This window comes from Plectropomus leopardus, chromosome 5 (genome assembly GCF_008729295.1).
Source record: "Plectropomus leopardus isolate mb chromosome 5, YSFRI_Pleo_2.0, whole genome shotgun sequence".
NCBI lineage: Eukaryota > Metazoa > Chordata > Actinopteri > Perciformes > Serranidae > Plectropomus > Plectropomus leopardus.
Genome location: NC_056467.1, coordinates 34,902,549 through 34,924,880, shown reverse-complemented (window position 1 = coordinate 34,924,880; position 22,332 = coordinate 34,902,549). Strand labels below are relative to the sequence as shown.

General features: G+C 40.4%; 1 protein-coding gene across 1 annotated transcript in view; it reads right to left on the bottom strand.

Annotated features, from left to right (window-relative positions):
* Positions 1-22,332, bottom strand: part of LOC121942862 (protocadherin Fat 3-like) — a 154,641-nt gene that overhangs the window by 41,482 nt on the left and 90,827 nt on the right. The window contains exons 3-5 of the mRNA XM_042486152.1: positions 19,714-20,028; positions 16,614-16,824; positions 3,042-3,181 (exon numbers count right to left, since the gene is read on the bottom strand). Coding sequence (XP_042342086.1) covers positions 3,042-3,181; positions 16,614-16,824; positions 19,714-20,028 — 666 coding nt within the window. The remainder of the gene's footprint in view (positions 1-3,041; positions 3,182-16,613; positions 16,825-19,713; positions 20,029-22,332) is intronic.

Here is a 22,332-nt window from a genome sequence, read left to right as displayed (position 1 = left end):
CACAACAACCTAAATCCAACCAATTATCAGGGTTAATGACATTGGTGCCCAGAGTGGGGGGGGCATTAAAATAAAATCTGAAAATTACACCTTTTTTCATGTTTCACCAAACACTGGTGTTATTTGATAATGTTTTTTCAGCTTCCAATGTTTCTACTCTTTGCAGATAAGTCTTGCGATTTGGTCAGTAAAGCTGAGGGAAACACAGGCTTTACAAGCTGTGTTCCATTACAGATTTGCACAAAACTTGCACAAAACGAGATTTTGATAAAACACAATTGCGAGATGACTGCATTTCCATTGAGTGATGTTATACTTCTCTCTGGATGTTAAGCAACTTCTCCTCTGTTGATAACATTCCAAGAAGCATGGCAATGGATGTCCAAAACAGCAAGTTTATTTCTATTGCAGCCACTCAATTAAGCCGATCTAATATCGCTGTGATTTATTTGTCTCGTATCAGAGTTAATAAAATCATGGTCTCTTCCTCTGTCCACACATACCGAGTCATGTTTCGTAGAACGTCATGGGACTTCATTGTACTTTTTCTTCTTTTTTAGGTTTAATAGCAGTTGGCATCCATAAAGTTACATTACCGCTGCCCAGTGTTAGAAATCATATGAGCTATGAAAGTGAAAAAAGGGTTTCCATTGCAGTTTTCTGAAATATAGCTTTTTCGAATCACCTGAAATACCACCTCATGCCAGCATACAAACTCTGTGTGATAAACTGGAGTTTTACTTCATTTCAAACTTGAGTTCTTACTCATGCTACCAAGCTGTCACCAGCAGCTCTGCTGAATACATTTTATTGATAAAACTCTAACACCACCCAAGTCACGTCTTGGCCTGAATGGCAGGTAATAGGCCCTTGCGTCTTTACGTGCCTTGGCTCGACACCAAGGCTATAAGTCACCCCGTGCAACTGCCAGTGTCATTCAAGCTTTATTCAGCCCGCTGCTGACATCTTGTTTCACCGCCTTCTAATACATTACGGTTACATTGCTAAAATAGCTTACCTCTTTTTGTCTGAACTACTCCAGCACAGACAGCCTAGCCTTTGTTTGAATGACGAAAAGACTTCATCTTCGATCCTTGAAGACACCAGCCTTCTTCAGCAGGGATGAAAGCATTGCAGTTGGTCTGAGTTAGCTAGCTCGCTAGCCACTCCACCAGCTAACCTAGCTAGCCTACTAGCTTATGAGGTATGTCGGACACCAAGAAGCGTTGCTCCCAGTGCTGGAGGTGCACAGCTGAGAAGGACAGCCACGACACTTGCATCTTGTGTCTGGGACAGGAGCACGCAGAGTTATCACTAAACGACCCCTTTTTCTACCTTTTGTGCTCCCGGCTCCCTCTCACCACGCTCCGCCACCGAGTGCAACTCTTTGCCCCCAGCACGGGCAGCACAGCTCTTCCCAAGCCTGCTAGCCCATAGACAGACGTGGATTTCCCACCTCTCCCTCCCTCCGGAACACCAGAAACCAGGCGGCAATCCTTTCCAGATGACGGTGAGTTTTTCCCACAACAGGAGGAACTTGTGAATTTTCACACTGGCCAGTGGGCAGCCATTACAGGCGAGGAAGAGGATGGGGAGGACTTGGCGGCGGTCATTGCCGGAGTGAAGAGGAAACAGAAAGCTGTGAGGGAGCTGCCGCAGGGCTGGCACCGAAAGACCCCTTCCACAAGGAGTATATGGAGGTGATGGCGAGGGCAGTAGTCAAACTGAACATTTCATGGCCTGATCCCCTGGCTCGCCCCCCCTCCATGCTCAGTGGAGCATATTTGTTTTATTGAGGAAATTAAAACAAATCATTGAGGAAAATGCCATTGTGCTTGTTGACACAACGCCTTCTATTCAAAGCGATAAGACAGGGAGATTATTTCACATCGGTGGATGTGAAAGAACGCGGCTATAGCATTAGCCTACTCCTCTTTGGGGAAGGTTCCCCAGGAGGGTATTTAGGCCCATTTGACCCAGGGCATTTCCAGCTCATGGGTGCTTTTATGCAGGGTGTCGGTGGAAGACGTGTGCAGCTGCCTCACGGTTGACTTCACACACTTTCAGTGAGACTTTCTGGCCTCATTAGCATACCAACACATGTATTTTATTAGGGATAACTGTCTGTAAATTGCCATGGTTTCCCAGGTTAATTCCTCCTCGGGTCAGAAGGGTTGTACATGTCAGTGTCCTCTTATGGCCTGCAAAGATGGTGGTATGCGTGGTGGCACGAGTAAGAACTCGAGTTCAAAATGAAGTAAAACGTTAGGGTTGTGCTACAACCCAGATTTTACGAGTGAGAGTGAGTGTTCTTACTAATCCAGCCTTCTGTGTTCATAATTTCAATTTGCGCAGTTTGAGGGTTAAAGGAAACCTTCCTCCTTTTGTTGTGTTGAACTTTTCCCAGTTTAAATAAGGTTGGCTGCTTGTGCTGTTTTATGAGAGACATAAAATGACCAAAAGTATGACAAGTATGTGAACTTGTTGTGGACATCTCCTCTGTGTTATATGTAGTATGTGTTGTCTTTATGATGGCTAAATAAAAAGTTCAAAAAAAGGCAAAAAAAAAAAAAAGGCAATGAACTACTAGACAAAAAAAATCCATCAAACTGCAAGAAATGACTAAAATGTGACAAGAAAAATTACATGAAAAAGTAAAGAGAGAGAGAGAGAATGAAAATAATTAGAAAATTAACAAAACAAAAAAAAAATCCAGGAAATGGTACATGAAATGGTTATAAGGATGTATGTTACATAAAATCTATTTTAAATTATTTAGGCTCTTTTTTTTTATCATTTCCTTGTTTTTTTTGTTAATTCTCTATTTTTTGGAAACTGTCTTGAAACTTTGACTAATTTCTTGCCAATATTTTGGGTAATTTCTTATTAAGTTACTCCTTGCCTTCTTCTTATGTTCTGGAAGGGAATCAGACCAATTTGCTTCCGTTTCAAGAGGGTTTAGTTACTCCAAAAAAATTACAAGGTATACCTATAAACCATCAAACAATGAAAGCTCGCTGAACCAGAGGTTAGGCTGTTACCTGTGTGTATGCCGTGTTGGTGCCGTCCGTGGCCTGAACTGTCAGGTTGTAGAAGGAGCGCTGCTCAGCATCCAGAGGTTTGGCAATGATGATGGTACCCACAGCCTTCTCTACGTCAAACACACTGTTGCTGTTCCCACCTGCTCCACAGGAGGAGGGGCAGACAGGAGGAGGAAGATGCACACAGTGTCAATCATACAGACATAGTCTAAACAGGCAGCAGTTATGATGAATATATGAGTCACACACACACACACACACACACACAAACCAGACAGTTTTATTCATGGACAAATGGTTTTCATTCATGTGCAGCCATGTGCTGAAATGTCCTTTAACATTTATTTCAATATGACATGTTCAGTCATACATTTGCATCAGACTTGTATCCTCTCATTTAGACAGCACACTGAACAGCACATGACCGGAGACCATGCTGCACACACACTCCGCATTGACTTTCCTGAGAGTATGTGATGGTATACATGAGGGAGGGACGGCTGCTGACAAGGTTAAGCCCCCCCAGCACAAACACACAGAAAAACACATACCACCTCCACACACTCCTGCAAACAGACAGTCAAAAGCACAAGATCACAGCAACACAATGAAGCATGAGCACTGATCATGCAAGCTGCACAAACAACAAAAACCCTGTGTGTGTGTGTGTGTGTGTGTGTGTGTGTGTGTGTGTGTGTTCTTATTATTGTCTGCAATTTGTGTGTAGTAAATGGATTTGAAACCTATGGCAAACACAGGTTCAACATATGTTTTTGATCAGGTGGCATTCATTACAGCATTAGCACCCTGAGGGCCAAAAGATCCTCTCAGCCCACTGATGAAATGTTAAAGGGGAAGCCAGTGCAAGACACCACGTTTTTAATTAGAAAAGTTACGTGCAGTAACACATCAGTTGGGAAATGAACCACTCTGTATGGTGACAACGTGAGAAAACTAGAAGTACCACCTCCTCGAACCAGTCAAGTCACAGTTACAGTTTACAATCATGTCTGTAAAAACATGGATGCTTTACACATCTTCTGCCCAGCAGCACAGTATCAAGATTAGTGTCACCAGTTCAGTACCTGAGCAAATGTCTCCCTTTCTGTTCCTGAGTTATGACACTGCATAATGGCCAGAAAAGTTTTTTTGCAGAACACTAGCTGACTTTTAACCTTTTGGATATATAATGTCCTTGTCTGAATTATTAAATTATGTAAAAAAACATTGTTTGTGAGGTCACAGTGACCACCAAATTCTAATCTTTTTATCTTCAAATCCATGTTGGCGTTTATGCTAAATGAGACAGACACAAGGTCACAATGACCTTCACCTATGACCACCAAATTCAAATTTGTTCATTGTTGAGTCCAAGTAAATGTTTGTGTCAAATTTGAATAAATTCCTTCTGGGATGGATGGATAGGTGGATGGACAACCCAAAACCATAATGCCACAGCTATCACAGTCCTATCAGAGCTGAATGTGCACACTTATGTACAAGCTTCAGGCTGATAAGAGACATAAGACCGCCTGTGTCCATGTATCTATATTGTAAAGACACTGCAACAAACGTGTCCTCATTCATGAAACATTTGTGAAGCTAATTTATAATGTGATAAAACATATGTTTTTTTGATGCATGGTTGCTTGCATGCTTATAAGCCTTAGAGAGACACAAAGCCATTGGAGCCATTAGTGATCAACAGCTCAAATCTCAGTAGCATCCATGTGTGGGAGCTGTCTGAAGCATATTGAGTCATCTGATATTTTAAGTAGGGATCCATCTTGTTATAGGAGAGATTCTCCTACCACAAAAATGGAGAAAGAGATAAAGCTGTTCTGTAGGTGGAGCTGTGTTTACCATGCAAACATCTTAATTCTCATCTCACCACCCACCCAAAATTAAAAGCTTCATTTCATCTGAGCAAGAATCCTGTGTCTGTTACATAAAGGAATCTGCCATGATCTGCTGTCGATATTCCTGGATGGATGTCTGTGTTGGTGTTGTCTGCGATGATGACTCTGTGTGTGTATGTGTGTATGTGTATGTGTGTGTGTGTGTGTGTGTGTGTGTGTGTGTGTGTGTGCGTGTGCGTGTGCATGTGTGCGTGTGTGTGGGGCAGACTCGAAAGGATTCCTCTGTGGCGTCTCTGTCTAATAAATCCCCGACCTCAGCACAGCATCAGCTAAGACCTCAGCCCGCCACCACTCAGCCAAGGCTTACTGTGTGTGTGTGTGTGTGTGTGTGTGTGTGTGTGTGTGTATGTGTGTGTGAGCCCTGCATCCCGTTCCTCTATGTCCTCTGTTTGTCTGTTTGTTGAGCCCATCTGAAGAAGCCCACAGCCCAGCCTCCTCCAAGTTCACTGATATTCCGGCTCATCTGTTCGATCAGAGAAACGCAACAGAACAGCTCTGCTGAAATAGCTGTAAAAACACACTCCTGGGCCGGCCCCTCACACTGCCACTGCTCACAGATGAAGCATCTGATGGGTGAACACTTTGACTGCTGGATCGATGGTGTAATCTGCACTCATCACTTCAATGTCTAGACAAAATGAATAATGCACTGGACTGAAGTTGTAGACTCCTTGAAGACACTCCTTCAGTTACCAAAGGGGAGTCCCACACATTTGCACATGCCTGTGTCTACATGTCAGCAAGTCTGTGGTCTCAGGATGAGTGGCATGTTGTAAGTTCTACTGTATCTCAATGAATGACATGAACATTCACAATAAGAACAAGTCAATTTAATTGGATGTTAAATCTTCCTATTGGATCAGCTCTCCTTTGAATCATTTATACTAATATCTTTACTTGAGATTGATAGTAAGTAAGCAGATTCTCCACACATGGGTCTGCAGCTTGGCAAGTATCACTCCATCCATCATCCCCTTCATTTGCCAATGACAGCGTACAAATGTAATGTATGTTGTTTGCATAAACGTATAATGCCAACATTTTCTCCCGGTGCCTGGGCTGGTTCCCAACCAGAGATAATTTAGCTTCCTGACTGTTAGAAGAACTGGGACTGCTTTGTCTCATTGTGTACAGCGATATGAAGAAGTGCAAGTGAGCACAATAGTGCAGACAGAGAGACTAAATGTAAATGCGTGGACCTCAAAATATTAATGATGGGCAGCCTCAAACAGCCATGTCTACGGTCCAACCAAATCATCCTCTAGGACATAAAGATAATGACCATATTGTTTCTGTGTCCACATATTTGTGAGGATCCACTTTGATCCATGTGACGTAAACATCATCATCTACACATGTCCACACGGGTCTGCATGGACCCTATGCGGACATCCATATGCACCCCATGTTTTGTGACCGCGTGGACTGTGGGCATAGCAAGTGCACTGATTGCATATTCTCTATCTGTAGTTTCAAACTCCAGTTCAGTTCAAAACACTGCTGTAAAGCCAGCTGAATGTGCCTCGTCATGGTGATGTTGGTTTTAAGTTGGATATTTGACAGACATTCACTGCAGACCCAGCAGCATTGTTTAGTTTCACTTTCACCCAGTTGGCAGCAGGAGGACTTCTCAGCCTACCGGAGGCTGACGTGGACAATTAATTAAACTATTAAAAGAACCATGCGCGGGTGTGTGTAACTGCTGGTGAAAGTATGTCTGAGCCTTATGAGGGTTTGGCAAGAATCCTACTGAAGCCAGAAAATAACCTATTGTCTGCTGACATCAAATTACAGAGAGAGAAAATCTAACACTCTGCAAAAAGGGTGAGGCACCTGGGAGTGATTTATCACACAACAAAAAGAGAACGCAACAGAAACATACATATTTAACCCTTTTAACTCAAGCTTTTCTTTTGCTCATTTTGAACTTACTGTTGTTGCAGTACAAGCTCACTGAAGAGTTACTGCGCACTTAGAGATACTGTATATACATTCAGTATTATGCACACATAGTGTGCTGTACCTGTAGTACTCGTAGTATATATTTACTGCACACTAAACACTAAATCCATTTGCATTATAGTCATTGGTGGGATAGCTTATGAAAAATAGTGTTTTACACATTCTGACATGTAAGGTTTTGCTTATAAGGCAAAACATAGCAAATAGTGCAAAATATTAATATTAGTGCTAATATATTTTTATTCGTAAGAAAGTTTAGGACATTTGTGGTTTCTATTTGAGATAAACATGTTCTGAGTTTTGGAAGCTCAATTACTATCATCTAACTAATGACCCTACTACAAGTGGAAAAGTCTTTCCCTTGCCAGAAATCTGTGTTCATACGATAGCACTGTAATAACGTTTTTTCAGGTACATGGATCTGCAAAAATAACCGAAAATGCTGTAGTATGCATGCCAGGCCAGTAGTTGGCAGCATTGCTTTGTAATGACACACCATAGACGAAGATGATGTGCATGCATGAAGTGCGGCTGTGATGTCAGCATTCTCACAGGATCTGCACATTGCCAGTTTATACCAAGCCCCCAGGAAATGCGCCATGCGTTGATGCAAAATTTACAAAGTGGCTGAAAGTGGAATTACACCGTTTGAGTCGGTCATGTGATGCACACTGGCCCAGAAAGACTTTCCCCTATTTGTTAACATGGGGGAAGAGACGTCTGTAAATCAGTAAATAATTTTTTGTGAGCATCAAACCCCCCAAATGTCTTCTATCCCTATCAAGATATAAAACATCCGGTTCAATAACATTTGGAAAGTCTAAAAGAGCTGCAAGATTACATTTTTTGGACCGCCATTCAAGCTACGCACACTCTATGGGCCAGCAGATCTGGGTATTTTGCACATTTCTAAATTCGGAAAAAGAGCTTTCTCTGCTTCATGCACCATAGAGTGGTGAAGGGATGACATATTTTTGTAGACCAGCTAGTAAGTTGGCATCGCACTGGTTCCCTCGTCAAAAACGTATGGGATTTTTGAATGAGATTTGTGATTATTGAAAAAAATAAGCTCTCTGATGAATACAAGTTTATGAGACTTACATGTTTTGTTTAGCATGATAATCTTTACAGATAAACACATTTTTTGTGAGTTTTGAAGCTTAAATGAAATCACCACAAGCAAAAACCTATAGTTAGGCTATACACGAAATACATTGCAGTCGCACGACTTAAACGTCTACTACAAACACTGTAAAAACATGTTCAAACACGATCGAAAAATATTACAGCTAAATCTACATGTTAGAATGAGACTGTAAAGCTGTAAAAGCAGACAAGTGGGTTTAATGAGTTTCTGTGTCCAGTGTGATGATGTCTAATATTCCCAACAAACACTGTAGTCCCATTTACCCACTTGTTAGCCACCGACGAATAAAACCTTGAAAGTTCAAAAATCGTGTTTAAGCGGACGTAATTAATGTTGCAGAACATAACGTCTAAATACATTTAGCTTGTGTTAACCACAGACCTTATTTAAGGCTTTTTACTGAAAACCCATTCAAAAAACCCCATAAACTTTAAGACGAGGGTGTGGTGGTTTTGGGTTTTTGGGTTGGATCAAGACTTTGGGTGGAATTCCTGGGACTGTGTTTGACTGTGTTGCTGTGGTGTGTTTTCCCTTTTTTGGTTATGTTGCAGGGGCTGGGCGTGGCTTCCAGGTGCTGGAGCTTGTGGGGCACTTCCTCACCTGCAAGCCCTCAGCAATCTACTCTGGCATAAAGCACTCAACCTCACTAGACTCCGTTGCCATATTGCTGCCAACTGCCCGTGGTTAGATCGGCCGCCTCACTCATTGTGATTTCTTTGCAATCAGTGTTATTCTGACTCAGAAGATTTTTTCGTGTGCTTATTGACTTTTCCATGTGTTTTCTTCAGTGCCTTCTCCTGCGAGCTTTAGCGTCTCCAACCCAGCCTCTCGCCTCCGTTTGCAACCACCCATGTCACCCCCCTCTGGATTCCACCATTACCAGCCTCACCAGCCTCACCAGCCCTGTCGACTCACCCCTCTCACTCGACATTGAGGATTCCCCTTCCCTTCCTCTCCTCATTCCTCACCCATCCTTTTATAATATAATTTTTTCATTCATTGTAAATTTGTCTGTGAGTTTGCTCCTGGGTCCTTCCCCAAGCACCAGTTCCCAGACCACCACAGAGGGAACCGGAAGTGCTAAAAGGCTAATGGACTTCCACGTTTTAGGACTCATTACTTCACCACTCTATTGAGCAGCTTTCATTGGAATGAACGAGGCGCCGCCCCCACGGCTGTATCCAGATTTTACCATAATACATCCATGGTTTATACAAGGACAGAAGGGGTGGTGTTTTCAAAAATTACACTCTGTAACCCGGTTTCAAAATTTTGCATTTTCAGGCCCTCGAAACTAGCCCTCATGAACGAAAGGCCAAACAACACCACAAGTTTCATGCTGTTGCATAAACGGCCCCTAAAATGGAAGAAGTCTCTGTTTTTCTGTATGTCTGTCGTCCATTTTTTTTTTGCAACCTTTTATCTGCTGACTCCACACTTGATGCTTGTATTGCTGCTTGGGCGATCTCACCGTATTTCAGTATACCAGGTTACTTAATAATCCCAAAGGTATTTTTTTCAATACCGTTATAAATACAGGCGCTTCTCTTTCTATTTAACTTATTGGGTCTCATTCATGAAATGTGAGTAGAACAAATTTGTGTGTAAAGTGTTTGCAGAAGGACATTTACGTGTATGTCGGCATTCATCATGTTGTTAGTAGCTCGTATCTTTTCCTAGGTAAAAACTAAATCTACTGCTGCCTCCGACTGCACATAGAACTTGTGTAAATAAGGAGTGCAGATAAATGCTACTTGTTATTATAAGAAATTACAATTCTAATTTGTAGTGTGCTTTGCTATGTTCACAATACACGCAGATGCCTTTGAAACAGTTAAGTTAATCATGACTGAAGAGTAAAAAATATAACACATTTAGGTAAATTAGTTGGCAATTAGCTGATTCAGCGGAAAAAAGATCAATGACTGTGGAGTATTTTGTGTAACACTATATGTACGCTGCCTAACTGTTTAAATCTGAGTTATGAGCAAGGGAGATGCTGTGACTTTCTATGCAAATGAACTATAAACTGGTTCATAGGGTTAAGAGCTAACAGTGACGTACAGTGAAAATGGTCATTAAACTGTAAACAAAAACTTAAATTAAAGTGTCCCAATACGGAGTTTTAATGAAGCCCATTTCCCACAGCTATATGAAGATTAAAGATGTGTTTGCATGTTTGTGTTTCTAAGTGCTGTTGTTAGTGTGTGTAGGTGGATGCGCTGTGCGAGCGAATGTATATAGATACCGGGGCCTGTGGGTGATCCAGTCTGATCACTGCAGTATGTCTGTGTGTCTGTCTGCCTCAGGCTGCTGACGGGAGTACTACAGACTGCTATAAATGAATCACTAGTGTATGTTTAAAGAGTACATGCTGCTCAAACTTCTCTACTCAGTGTTTGTATCTCTGGTAAGGTGCCTAGCCTATTTTGCTTTCTCTTTGTCTTCCTCTGACCTTCAGGACACCATCAAATATGCTTCTATTTTTATGAATGGGACACTCCACACAGAACCAGAGGGACACCACGGAACTTTAAGATGTGACCTTCTGCATTTTTGTACACTCCGCATCCAAGTATTTTCTTATTCTAGCGGCTCAGCAAAGTGCAAGTTTGTGTGAATCAAATGGATGGATGCCTCAGCAACATGCCCTGCTGACAGCGGTGTACAGGCACTGGTTTGTGGGTTCTGGGTGTTTGGTGCTCCCACAGGGTGCTGCAGGCTATGTTGTGCCTCCTCAGTCCCAAACCAGCTGCCCAACAGTTGAGTGCAGCCATAAGTTTAGCTAATGGGTCAGCAGATAGTGGGAGATCTGTGTGCATATGTGAACCTTCCTTTGAAAGTCGCTGCATGAGGGCATGCATTAATTCCATAAGGAGTGTGTGTACAGGTGCTGCTAACAGCAGGTCATTAGACAGAGCTGGTACTGAGGTAACCCTACACTTGTTGCCATGGGAGCAGATGAAAAGGTTGTGATACCTTTTTACCAAACCTTCATCCCTTCAATGAACCTTGGCAGCAGTGTAGTCCATTAATGTGAAACACACACACACATTCACTGACACAGGACAAACACATACAAAGACACACACATCCACTCAGGCTGAGCTTCTGTGTGGGTAATTCCTCTTGGCTAACTGCCTCCACCCAACCATTCACAGTAATATGTCAGCAGCACCGATGAGAAGCACAGGGGTGGATGATGAGCGTCAACCAAAAGGACAAGTAAAGGAACAGGAAAAGAAAAGGGAAAAAAGGAAGGGAAGTAGAGAGAAGAGAGCTAACAGCGGTAGTGGAAGTTGGAAACGAGATACCTTCTGAGGAACAGTTCCTGCCACAAGCGCTCTGCAGAATATAGAACATCTCACGGAAAGACCTGGGACCTTCCAGGCATGAAGCATTGAGGAGAGAGAGGAGAAAGAAGGTGAGACAGGAAGGACAGACAGGGCCGAAAGGAGGAAGACGGGAGGATGACAGAATGAGCAAAGAAGATGAGGAGATGGACTGATGAGAAAGGACAGGGACAGTAACGGCTAATGATGAGCTGAACCTCTATCACAGTACTGGTATAGACTGTTTCATTGCTGTTCTGTTGCTAGGGCAACAGCTTCGGTCCCTGCTTACTTCCTGTCAGCTACAAAGTAAACTATAAAAGATGGAAGAGTCATTACGTTAGTGGCAGCATTTCAATTTGGTGTGCTTCTTCCGTTGACTACACATTATGTGATGTTGACTGACAGTTTTAATCTACAACTGTGCACGTCCATTTTCTTTGTTATTGGTCTCTGAACAGCTCATGACTCTGTCCAGCATCTTCATATAACACCAGCTCACCCACACCTGTTTGGCCCAATACATCATGATACATGACCATCCTGTTATCACTGTAGACTTCAAATAACCAGATCACAGATAATCAATGTGTAGCAGTTACATACAGCAGGTATGTATTTGATTATCAATAAACTGTCAACCTTCAAATGTAAATGATAACTGAAAAAAGTAATATTTAGGGGGGGATTAACTTTTACCAGCTCTCTCTATAGTTCAGGTGCCTGCTGTGCAACAGAAGGCACAACATACATTCATTTTCATACTTATTTGTTATTCTCAATCTTCTGCCCTATTTTTGGGCCTCTGCTCCTCTTGCAGCGTTGCTACTACCAATGCTGCTGCTGCTACTACTACTACTACTACTACTACTACTACTAGTATAGTATATAGTTACTGTAGTATGTAGTACCTGCAGCATGTACTTAGAACCTGCAGTATGTCATAACTGTAGTATGTAATACCTATAGTAAGTAGTTCCTGCAGTAGGGCCAGTGTAGTACCTGTAATATACATCTCCAATTCAGAGATGAGTAATAGCTTTATTTTAGTACCTGCAGTATTCAGTACATGTAGTATGTACTACTGGTAGTATGCAGTACCTGTAGTGTGTCGTATCTTTAGTATGTAGTATGTGTAGTATTTAGTAAATGCAGTATTCACAAACACAGTGTGCGGCCAGTGGACAGTACCTCAATATTTCAGCCACTGCTGTTAACACTAACTTCTAGTGTTTCCTCTTACTGTCAGGGGGCATGGCTGACTGACATCATCATAATGGACCTTTATCATTTACAGATACTTGTTACTTTGTTGATCAGTGAATTAAGTAAGCATTTTCATTTTGTTTAACTATCATTAGCCAGTAGTACCTCTTTTGAGTCACTCCACATTCATTTGGAGATGAAACCATGAAACCATGAAAAAGAAACAGACGGAGAGCTGCATTGTTGGTTAGTGACAGCAAATATTACAGCCGCTCTATCTTAATCACTGTCATGATGTGGGTGCCAGTTAATATCTGCTACATGACTAGCAAAAATGTAAATCACTTGGACAAACCGTAAGGTGCTGTAGCAGCGTGGTCAGTATGTAGTAGCATGCATCATGATGTACTCAACTATACAAGCTTGAGTTGAGGTATATGCAGCCGCTGGACGGAGCCAACATCTGTTTACTGACCAATAACAAGGAAAACAAACATGCATATTTAGATCATACTCTACATATTTAGCAATGTATGTTTTTTATTTTGTGGAAGCGTTTTGCAGTCATAGGTGAAACAGCACAGATATGATGGGTTATAGCGGGACTTTAACTTTGTCCAATTAACAGAAGTGGCACCAATGAAAAAGTCGAATACTGACACTGACATCATGAGCCTTTGTCCTTTTATAGTTTCTCTGTCAGCGACTGCCTAACCCCACATTCCAATGGGAAATACACTGAAGTTTTTTCATGATAATTGGGCAATTTATTATCAGAACCTTTTGTACAGGTGGGCTTTAACAACACACAATTAAACAGTATGAAATGTACATCTAGTGTTCATTATTTAACATTAAGTTTTTTTAGTATTATATATCATTTATAAAAATGTGCTTTCCTTGATATGACATGCAACCTTTTTTTGTGATTTTGACATTAACAAAAAATTTAAACTTAGCGCTTTGAAACCTGGAGTGACATCACTTTTCTTGTGCTGCTTTCAGATGCCTTTCATAAGCATTTAAACCTTTAAACCCTGAGCACATTGGTGCAATTAATTTCAAAAACATGGGTAAAGGACAATTAGCGACTTGGTAATAAATGTTCCACACATTGCAGGAAATTAGTAAATTTAGGAAATCTTTTTAAAAAGCTACTGAGAAATGTCTAGGGGAAAAAGCTAGGAAAAAGACTATGTATAATTAGAATTACAAATTTAAAATTATGTTGCAAAATTATTATTTTTTAAAGTATCTTTTTTAATCTTCTTAATTAATTTCATTTAAAATAAAATTCAGGTAATTTTCTTGTACTTTTTACTAATTTCTGCTCATTTTTAAGTCATTTCTTCTTTCGTTGCTCACTGCAGCCTTCCCATGTGTTTAAAAGGAATCAGGCTTGTTTGTTTAGGTTTCAAAGGGTTAACATTTTTTTTCCTATCCAGACTGTTATCTCATGATAATGAGACAAAGATCTGTCCTTTTCTAAAATCTCAACATAACAAGGATTCAGTGATGTCAATAAAATGACCTGTAACAGCTGTTACACATGATCACAGCTACCATGATGCCTGGCTGCTATGAGATCATCCTGCAGCACCTTCAAAGGTGTGCTGATGATGAAGATCTGACAGTGGCCTGTTCCCAGGACACGACAAAGACCTGTTGGGCAGCAGCTTTTTATCTACAGTCTTCAGGGAGTGAAAGCAATCCAAACAAATTGGATGGAATGACTGTCCTCACCAGAAACACAAAACTAGTCATTTTTTCAATGAAAAGCCCCCCCCCCCCGACCAGGAGGTTAAAACCCAAAAAGCCCTTGGTTATTTCTGCATCCAGCTACATCAATGTCACATCAAATGACAACACTGAATGCAGGCAGAACAACACATTTTGCAGCTGCAAACTCCGCTGTCTCTGTCAACATCGCGCACACCCACTAAATAATGTATTGCTTCAGTTGAGTGCATTTACCATCAGCACTGACTGGACATCCACAGATGTGTAACAGGTGTAACATTTTCCCCCAAATTTTCCCTCTTGTGGAACAAAGGAATGGCGCATAACACTGTTTTAATTCCACACAACCACTGTGGGAGGAGGAGAGGGTGGCTGCTTGGACATACAAAGTGCCTGATATGACTGTTCACATCTTATGATTTCTTTTTAACAATGGCTGATATGTGTCCCTTACGTTAGCTCTTAAAAATTAGCAAGAAATTAGTAAAAGAAAAGTTACAAGATAAAAAGAAAATAAGACAAGATTACCTGAAAATAAATAAATAAAACAAGAAAAAAATACACGTATATTTTAAAGATAACATAGACTATACGTACATTTAAATACATATTTTAAGACAATTTTGAATATAACTTTATAGACATTTATAGACATTTCCTTTTTTTTCTTTCAGTTTACACCTTTTTTAATTTTTTTTTTCAATCAGGTCTTTTTCTTGACCCATTTAACTAATTTCTTGCACTTTGTGAAACATTTTTGGCCAAGTTGGTCAATACCTTTTCCCCAATGATTTCGGAAGAAATGAAACTAATTCGCTGAGGTTTCAAACCATTTAACATCTTGTAAAAGGCATCTGAATGCTGCACAATAAAACTGATATTGATACTCTGTACTAGACTACACTCTGTGTCGTACTCTGACACACAACACATTCAAGCCCAGATCAAATCCTTCCTACATCAAGTTTCCAAAATTACACTTTACTCTACTCTATTTTACTTTACTTCCTTGAATACATATATATATTAGGCTTTACATTATTTATAAATGTGCAATATAAACACATTCAATTAAATTACTTATTTATATGATTGTTTTAATTAACTGTATTTTTTATTCATATAGACAAATTCATACTAACAATGTCACTTTGATCTGAAAATTATATGATTAGTTTTGCACTCACATTACATTACTCTTAGTCTGTTTCTGTGCTGCTGTGATGCTAAATCTCCCTGCTGGGGTTTTTAATAAATATTAACAAAGTTGCTGATTCATACTGCCTCATTAATGCAAGTTAATGAACAGATAAATTGCAGATGTGATCCCAGAGAGAGGCTGTACACACAGAAAAATCATGAATGAAGATGTGAGAGAGTGTGTCAGGAGAAGGAGAGCTGGATGGCAAGATACATTATGAGAAAGAGAAAGAGAGGGAAGAGATGGACAGAGCTATGGAGAGCCAGAAGCACGAGCCAGAAGGTATCTCCAGCTGGATACACACTGACTGTCACTGCTCAGTGACAACAAAAGGAAAGATGGATGGTGCATTGTGGGAACTACGGTCCTTCCTGGTTGCTGTTGTTCATGTAGTGTTGGCTGATTAGAGCCAGCAGTGCATGCATCACGGCTGGGGAGCCGTTGAGTACATATAGTATCGAATTGCATTAAAAACTAATAGAATTACAATCAAAAGTACCGACTATTAGAATTATTAAATCACTTTCACCACACCAGAGTTGTCACCATACATAATGCGTAAAAATTGAGCTTAGTGCGCTGGGCATGACATAATCTTGTTAAGCCTTTCAAGTGGGTGAAAGTGAACTTTGACGGATCAAAAGGATTTAAGTGCGCCACGTTGGGCATTTCCCATTTATAGGGGAATGTCACAGTGGCTTTAAAATCTGTCAGAATGCTCTTTATTAAGAGCGAACCAGTGCCTCCTCTAAGCACACACATTATGAAAGACATGATTCATGTATAATAGTTATAAATAACACTAAATATCCTGACTCTTGCCCTTTACCTTGTCCAGGGTATACAGACCTGACAGCAGGAGAAGCTGTCACCATGGTGACTGGGATGGGCAGAGCAGAACAGATCATGCAGCAAGGCCACAGTACCTGAGCTGCACCTCAAACATACACCAACACACCGTCAGCCCAACATACACCATGCACTGAGCCTGTGCACACCCTACCTCACTCTACACAAAGCTCTGCACGGGCTGACAGATCGGCCTCACCGAGAGGGAGATTTTACCTGTGATGTCAAACCACAAGGGGGTGGAGCTCTGCTGCAGGGACACCACGCCCACAATCTCGGCCACCTTGTCGTTCTCCATGACGGTGAAGTTGAAGAATGGCTCGTCGAAAAGCAGCGGGAGAGTAAAGGGAGGAGGGTGGCGGATCCACTCGATGTGCAGGCGAGCTGTGGAGGATTTCTGAGGACGTCCGTTGTCTGTTGCTTTGATCTGAGGGGATAAGCGCAAACAGTAAATTGTAAACTGGGGAAAAGATTAACTTGCTTGATGGCAACAGTGAACTGATTTCCTAACCCTAAAGTGTTAAGTAATGATTTTAATCTTCTTAATCTTCTTAATCTTTTCTTTTCTTTTTTTAAAAATTAGATCATTAATCGATGGACCAATTCTTATTTTTTCAAATTTAGGGCTGAAACATACATTTAATGTTTGTACATTCTCGGTACAAACATTAAGTACTATTATCCAGACTAAGACCTGTGCCAGTGCAACTTCAAGAGTCATGATGAAGTTGTGTTCCCATTTTGTGCTTCAGTGTATATATTTGGGGAGCACAGGATCAACCCTGGGAGAGCATGCATGCAAAGCTGACATTTGTGGTCTAGACACAGGGCAACACTTTGCATCACGAAAATTCAGCTGACATTCAGTGTATCCTACAGCTTGTAGCCTTGCTTTACCCTTTGAAACCTGAGCAAATTGGTGGGATTTCTTTCAGAAACATGAAAAGAAGACAATGAACAACTTATGGACAAATAACCAAACAATTAGCTAAAAATGAGTTGAAAAAAAATATTAAGAAAATGACCTGAAAAAGAACAAAAACAACATTAAAGCTGCAGGTAATGATGAACGGGCCCTTGCACCCCCACGCATGTCGGGGTACTGGTGGGACTCCAGCTAAAGAGGTCATTCATTTCTGTGAAAGTCTGATAATATACGCAAAGACCCTGGAGTAAGCTATTTCACATGGTGTAGTACTTTCAGGAGCCACTAGGAGGAAAGAAATTCAATTTCATCTTTGTGTACATAATTTGTTGTACAAATCATGTAAATATCATGTAAATCCAATGATAATTGTCCCTCGAGGCTTACTTCACTGTAGGAGAAGATCTAAAAATTGTGACCCCTGAAAATGGCCAAAAATATGTCAAAATTGCACATTCAATTCAAAATTGCCAACTTCCTGTTGGGTTTAGGGTATGGGTCCAAGAGGCTTTATTGTAGGTCTTGGGCTGTTACACATGATTTCCAAGTTTTGTAGCTCTAGGTGAAATGTACCACAGGGGCTGCTTCATTGAAATCTGTAGGGGGTGCTACAGACCCATTTTGGCACATCAGTGCAAAAAAAAATCATACCAGATATCACGTTTTAGGACTTCTGATGTGTGTGCCACATTTGGTGAGCTCTTGTGCATTGCTTTGCCCCACAAAAAAAGTGCTTCCAGTTTTATGGCAACTGCTTTTGATGAAAACTCAAAGATCTTTACAGTATTTTCATTGAAAATGAGGTTAATTAGTTTACCTGCTACAGGGGAAAAATCAAAAAAAAAAAAAAAGTAACTTCCAGGTGGCACTATGACTATGATTCAAAATTGCACTGCAGATGTCTTTGTAACTCTGTGTAACTCTGTATGTGTCCACATACAAATCAAATCTGTAAAATTTTGTAAAGATCTGACCATCTGGGGCGAAGTTACAACAGCTTTTGATGTCATGTCGAAACATCAAAATTTTTTTAAACCATTTTGAGATCAATCAAGTGAACCTGCTAGGAGCTGGACGTCTTAGTGTAAAACTTTGCCAATAGGTGGCACTCTCATTATCGCTTAAAATTGTTATACAGATGTATTCAGGGCGGGACTCCTTTCAAACGTGAAGTTTGGGGCAGATTGAACCATTCACAGCAGAGTTACATAGCACTTCCTGTTTACTTCCTGGTTCACAGCAGAACATGCAAATTAAATGCCTCATCACACTGTGTGATGTGATGAAAACTCATAGGAATGATCTGAATAACTTTTGCTGTCAAAGGTGTTATGAAGGTAGCCATAACATTTGAAGTTCGAAAAATTACTAGAAAATGGCCAAAAATACACCAAAATTAAAACTTCAAATCAAAATGGCTGACTTCCTGTTGGTTTTACGGTAAGGCCCCAAGAGACTTTTTTGTAGGTCATGGGGACTTACACAGGCCTCCAAAGTTTCACAGCTTAGGTAAAACGTTCTGTGGGGGCTGCTTCGTTGGAAATCACTAGGGGGCGCCACTGATACATTTCCTCCCACCCATGCACGAGACCATTAAAATATCAAATTTTCACCAGAACTGATAAGTCTGCAAAGTTTCATAACTTTTTGAATATGTTAAAGCCCTCAAAAAGGGAATTCATTTGAGAGAAAAATAATAATAATAAGAAGAATTCCTTCAGTTTCAAGAAGGTCCTCGCACCGTTTGGTGCTCGGGCCCTAATAATAATAATAATAATAATAACAATTCCAAGGATTTCAAGAGGGTACTCGCACCATTCGGTGCTCTGGCCCTAAAAATTCCTTGGATTTCAATAGGGTCCTCGCACCCATGCAGTGTTCGGACTCTAATAATTCCTTGGATTTATAGGGTCCTCGCACTCGTGCAGTGCTTGGACTCTAATAATATTATAATAATAAGTGCTTGAGCCCTAATAATAATAATAATAATAATAATAATTATAATTCCTTCAGTTTCAAGAGGGTCCTCGCACAGTTCAATGCTCAGGCCCTAATAATTCCTTGCATTCCAAGAGGGTCCTTGCACCGTTCGGTGCTCAGGCTCTATAAAAACAAGGAAATTACCTAAAAAAGTGCTTAATAATAATAATAATGAGTAATATAATTTTCAATATACATTTTTAATAATCTTGAATAATTACTGGACATTTTTCTCAAGCTTTTTAAATAAATAAATAATTCTTATTTGTTGGAATTTGTGGGACATTTCTTGTCAGGTTGCTCATTGCTTTTTGGGTTGAAGGTTTAAATAACCTGTAAAAGGCATCTGAATGCAGTACAAAAAAATGATCCAACTTTTAAAGGGTTTTTAACTGATGTATGTTGACTTACAGTCAGGATGTCGTAGCTCCCAGCACTGAAGGCCTTGCGTGAAGATACAACTGCAGTCTTGGGGTCGATGAAGAACTTCCCGTCCTCGTTTCCATCCACGATGCTATAGGAGAGGTCACTATTGGGCCCTTCATCACGGTCGTAGGCGAACACCCGATAGATGGGCTCGCCCTTCTTTCTCCGCTCTCGTTCTGGAAGTTTGACCTGGTAGACCTTCTCGGGAAATGTGGGCTTGTTGTCGTTTTCATCCAGGACCTGAACCATCACCCACACTGTACTCTGCCTGGGACTGGGACCACCATCTGACACCAACACCTGCAGAGGAGGGTCAGAGATTCAATACAAATACATACACAGAAAACGTGCTCTAATCGCATTTTGCACAGCAGGCACCCTAAATGAAAATGCCTCACAGAGGGACACATTTGTTGGACCAAAAAGCTGTCTGTGTTAATTCTATTTTCAGCTTTTCTCTGACTAATATGATGGAACGGAAATTATAAAGCAAAGAAAATATGAAAGAATAATCAGACTTCCTATGTTTGGACAGCTAACTCTGTAGCTGCTTCTGTACTTCTGAAATGATAAAGAAGGGGATCAGAGAAAGATGAAGCTTGCCAATGAGAGCCAATGAAATGAAAAAGCCAATGAAAAGCATGCTTTTCTTCTTTGTCCTAAATTCATATTAATTTTGCTCCAAGTGCAATCACTTTTCAGCTTGTCACTGAGTCAAGACACAGCAGAAGTTCATTCCCCCTGTTCTCATGGCTGGCTTCATTTAAGAATACCGTCTGTCATTTTACAAAATGCCAGACATGAGGAACTGCAGCGATTGTGAAGAAAGAGATATCCCTAAACAGGTGCGCTAGCTTGCTGGCCAGGGGAGGAAAAGGAGGAGGAAAGAACAGGAGCAGGAGGAAAGAGTAGGATATTCATGGTGCTTTAGGAGGTCTCAGCACTAGAGATGTGTATTTATTTGTGTGTGTGTGTATGTGTGTGCACTTTGGTGGTCCTTATGCTTGTCTACCTTTGACACATTAAATAAATTAAAAAAATAAAAGTTATGTCCTTTACTCTGGAAAATATCTTTTGGTCTGTCAGCTCCTTAAAAAAACAACTTTAGAGACTGAGAAAAAAAAAAATGTTAAAAAAAAATGTCATTTGATTAATAAATTAAACTCAACACAGATAATCGATGGCAACACTTTCAACATCCAGACACAGAGTGAAGTCTATTAAGTGTGCTCTAAGTGAAAAAAAGGCATGAAATCCATTCTTAAATGTAGTCATGTGTCAGCTGACAGAGAAAATCAATGTTCCATTACATAGCTGCTCACCCTGTCCTTGAAGTCTCAAACAGTTTTTTAGTGCTTAAAAGACCACAAAGTTAAGTGATGTTTTGATTGACACAAAATTATTCTTTTACAACTTTTGTTCCTTTTTTCAGGTTTAATATAACACATGTAGCTGTTCGACTATAAACGTGTAAGTGTTAAAGAAGGCATAGCAACCAGTGATGATATGACAGACCCAGGCTCTTCTCGTGTGGTGATGAAGAATATTGTGGGCAATCTTACCAGATTTAGAGAACACACTTGGTCTTTTTGTTTTTTACAAGCTTTTAAATGATGGCTACTTGTTCAGTGGTGAGTTTGCGTACCAGTTAGCTCATTATGTGTGGCAAAAAGAGAGTAAGGTGCAGGTTGCATAAAGAATATGTATGCACAAAAACTGCCTTTTCCCACAATAAATTGATATTCATAAATTAATATGTGCGTGAGAATGTGTTACCTTACATATTCTTGATAAGTGAAAAGATAAGGAGGACATCAAATATAAGCTGAGAGACAGATCACATTGTTTTAAGGTTGTTTAACTGATAGAATTAAATTTTTGCAGGCTGCACAGTGTTACATTGTTCACAATGTAAAATTTCAATCTAAGGCACATTTATAAAGTTAACTCCAAATGATGTATTAGCCATGAATTCATTAGTATTCTTATATACAATTATCTCCCTATAGATGGTTATATGTCATTTTGTGAAGTGCTTTGTAAAGTTGGTTTCAACATGTGTGCTGATGTTTGATAATAATAATAATGAGATTTTTACCCTGATGATGGTTTTCAGAAATTTGATGAATTAGTGATAAGGACGCTAAAAATATCCACAGCCGTACATAAAGACTGCTTCTCTGGAGCTGTTGGAAAACCTCACCTCAGCAACACAAATGCTGAAACAGCACCTTCTATGTTGTATTTCTTACTGACAGGTCTAATTAGTGGTGGAAGGGCACAGGTATTGATATGCAAACAAATGTTTAAGGGCCTTTCTAAAACCATTGATCGCCAACAGAGGAGGAGGAAATGAGGCTGTACATGAATGTCAAGCACCACGGTAATCAAAATTTATAACACAGAATCTGTGGTGGTTTTGGTTTTTGGATGGTTTTTGTTTTTGGGTGGAATTCTTGGGACTCAGCGCACCTCCTCACCTGCATCTCATCTGCAATCAACCCCAGCATACATTCTCCAGCTCCACTCTACTTCGGTGCCGGATTGTTCAGCCTAACTCGTGGCTACATCGGCCGCTTCACTTTTTGTGACTCTAATTTACAA